The sequence below is a fragment of the Aplysia californica genome, unplaced genomic scaffold (genome assembly GCF_000002075.1).
Source record: "Aplysia californica isolate F4 #8 unplaced genomic scaffold, AplCal3.0 scaffold00123, whole genome shotgun sequence".
NCBI lineage: Eukaryota > Metazoa > Mollusca > Gastropoda > Aplysiida > Aplysiidae > Aplysia > Aplysia californica.
In genome coordinates this window covers 793,275-795,774 of record NW_004797393.1, presented here as the reverse complement: position 1 = coordinate 795,774, position 2,500 = coordinate 793,275, and the positions used below count along the sequence as shown (strand labels likewise).

General features: G+C 37.9%; 1 protein-coding gene across 1 annotated transcript in view; it reads left to right on the top strand.

Annotated features, from left to right (window-relative positions):
- The window catches only part of LOC100533410 (ependymin-related protein), a 26,644-nt gene that overhangs the window by 9,775 nt on the left and 14,369 nt on the right, over positions 1–2,500 (top strand). The window contains exon 2 of the mRNA NM_001204693.1: positions 1,181–1,299. Within this exon, the coding sequence (NP_001191622.1) occupies positions 1,181–1,299 (119 nt within the window). The remainder of the gene's footprint in view (positions 1–1,180; positions 1,300–2,500) is intronic.

Below are 2,500 nucleotides of genomic sequence, written 5' to 3'. Positions count from 1 at the left end.
TATTTCATAAGGTTGAATTTGCTTTCCCTAGTGTTTTCATTTGAGATCTCTTGTGGTTATATTTGAGCTGACATTTGCTGTCCGCGTTAGACATTTTCAAGCTCCAATTATTAATGTACATTTGTCTAGAAAACTTTGAATGGAAATTCTGCAGACCAGCGACCAAACAAAACATAAAAAAAAAATCTTAATCCAAGAGACGTTTATTAAAACGTTTTCTATTGTATTAAATTTGAACCGTCTAGTTGAAAATATATTTTGACAGTTTTGTTATTCAAACTTTCATTGCTGCATTTGAACTCTCTGTCTTGATATTTGATCAGGACAAGGTGTACACAATTGTCATCGGTTACCTTTCATCAGTAAATACCTTTGTTGAAAGAGAGCTTATTACTATATTCCCCCCCCCCCCCCACCTCCCCACCTCTCTCCTTCTCTCTTTCTCCCTCTCTCTCTCTGCTTTTGTCCTCCCCCCCTCCCTTTTCCCCTACTTCCCTATCTGAATACCATCTTCTGTATAGGCTAAATCTACAATTTAAGTAGGTCCAGAGGGTACAAGGACTTGAACTTTTATGAACAACAACATTATCTGATAAGAGTATCACGAAGAAGTGTTTTGTGTGATAGCCTGTTGAGGGTCTCATCCTAGGTCGAAAAATAACCAAGATTGTTACCTGGATATAGTTTTTTAAAGTTCAGGTCGATATACATTTCAAGAAGGAGCTTATTTCTGATCTACTGCAGCAAGAATTATGAATGCTAAAATCTAGGAATCAACAGTTATAGACAGAGAAAGATCTTGTAAAAGTTTGTTTGTGTCTGAGGGCTTAATCAGCTGCTTGCACTGTGTGCTTCCTTGGTGTGAATGTTAATGAGTGTTCTGCTGGGTTATAATATATAGTGTAAAGCGCACAGAGCTTGCGGTAGAGCGGGGTTATGAGCTATAAAAATGCTATTAATTATTATTATTATTATTATTATTATTATTATTATTATTATTATTATTATTATTATTATTATTATTATTATTATTATTATTATTATTATTATTATTATTATTATTACATGCCTTCAATGTTTTACTTCCCTACTCTGTTTATAGCGTTTCATTTGTATGATTCGTTAATAAAAGATCGGCATAACCTGACCCAACACGTTTAATTTTTATTTCACTTCATAGTTCCGCGCCTCCAGATGGAACTATGGCGAAACTTACTACGAGCGGTTCTTCGGAGAGTACGACAGATTCAACAAGAGGGTAGTACTCTTTGAGGAGGACTTCGAAAGCGGCACCAAAAAGTGAGTCTGATCTTCTTAGCAGAATAAATCAAAGGAAAAAGAACGTGTTCGTCCCAACAGTTCTCGTACATGACAGAAACTGAGTCTATAGTGCCGTGAAACTCCTACTAAAAAACCCCAAAAACAAACAACTCAACAGCTCAATTAAAACACTCTCTCTGTTGACCCAGCAGGTGATTTTATTTTACGTTTTGGATTTGTCTTTGTTGGAGTTTAGCACCCGACGGAACGCACGTAGACCAATTGGTCGCTTTTAAGCACAAGGGGGCTATCCCGAAAAATGCTGTTTTGAAACAAATCGAAGGTTAAGTTTTTGGACCCATAAAATCCATCTCTGTATATTTGTTGTCAAATGAATTCTTCCGTGGTTTTGCATATGAGTTAGTTATGACCTTATCTGTTGTATACTTATGTATTACTGACAATTATTTACTAAATTTTTCTATAAATCACATGTAGCAGTAAATACCGTTTGTATAGCGCAAATCCCAGTTGAACAGCACGCTTTATGCAACCCACATTACGTTTTCCCGAGAGGGCATGATAATATTATTATGAAACAACTTTGTGGAAGACAAACAGTGCAAGGTGCCATTTTACATGCGCCAAAACGCTACCATACTGATGAGATTTTTCGGTGTCTGTGACCTGAAACCCATTCACAAAAGTAGGTGAAGTGAGAAAAAATGTTAAAAACCTTTCCTAGGACACAATCTCGAGTAGATCTGACTGAGCCTCGAACCCCAGAGCCGGCAACCACACGATTAGGAGTCCGCAGTAGCTTAAACGATGGACTAGTGACGTCAGTTTGAAGCAGAGAACTTAACTCTACTGTAAGAGTAGAGAAGATAAGAGAGAGAGAAAGAGAGAGAGAGAGAGAGTGAGAGAGAGAGAGAGAGAGAGAGAGAGAGAGAGAGAGAGAGAGATGCACCTCTGATTTTTTTAAAACCCTCCCCCAAAAACCAAACGTTAAGATATTAATTTTGCAGGTCCCCGTTCTTTTGGTAAGAAAGAACACTTAGCCTTCTCGGAGGTCCCGTGTGCAAGTTGAGCACATTAAAGATCCCTTGGTGATCTAAAATCGATAAGAGTAGGTTTCGGCCGCCAACAGGGCAAAATTCAAAATGTCCTACCAACTGAAAAAGGTTTAATTTGTCTCGCGCGCTCATATGACCTTATGCAGTTGCGATCGCCGTAAAAC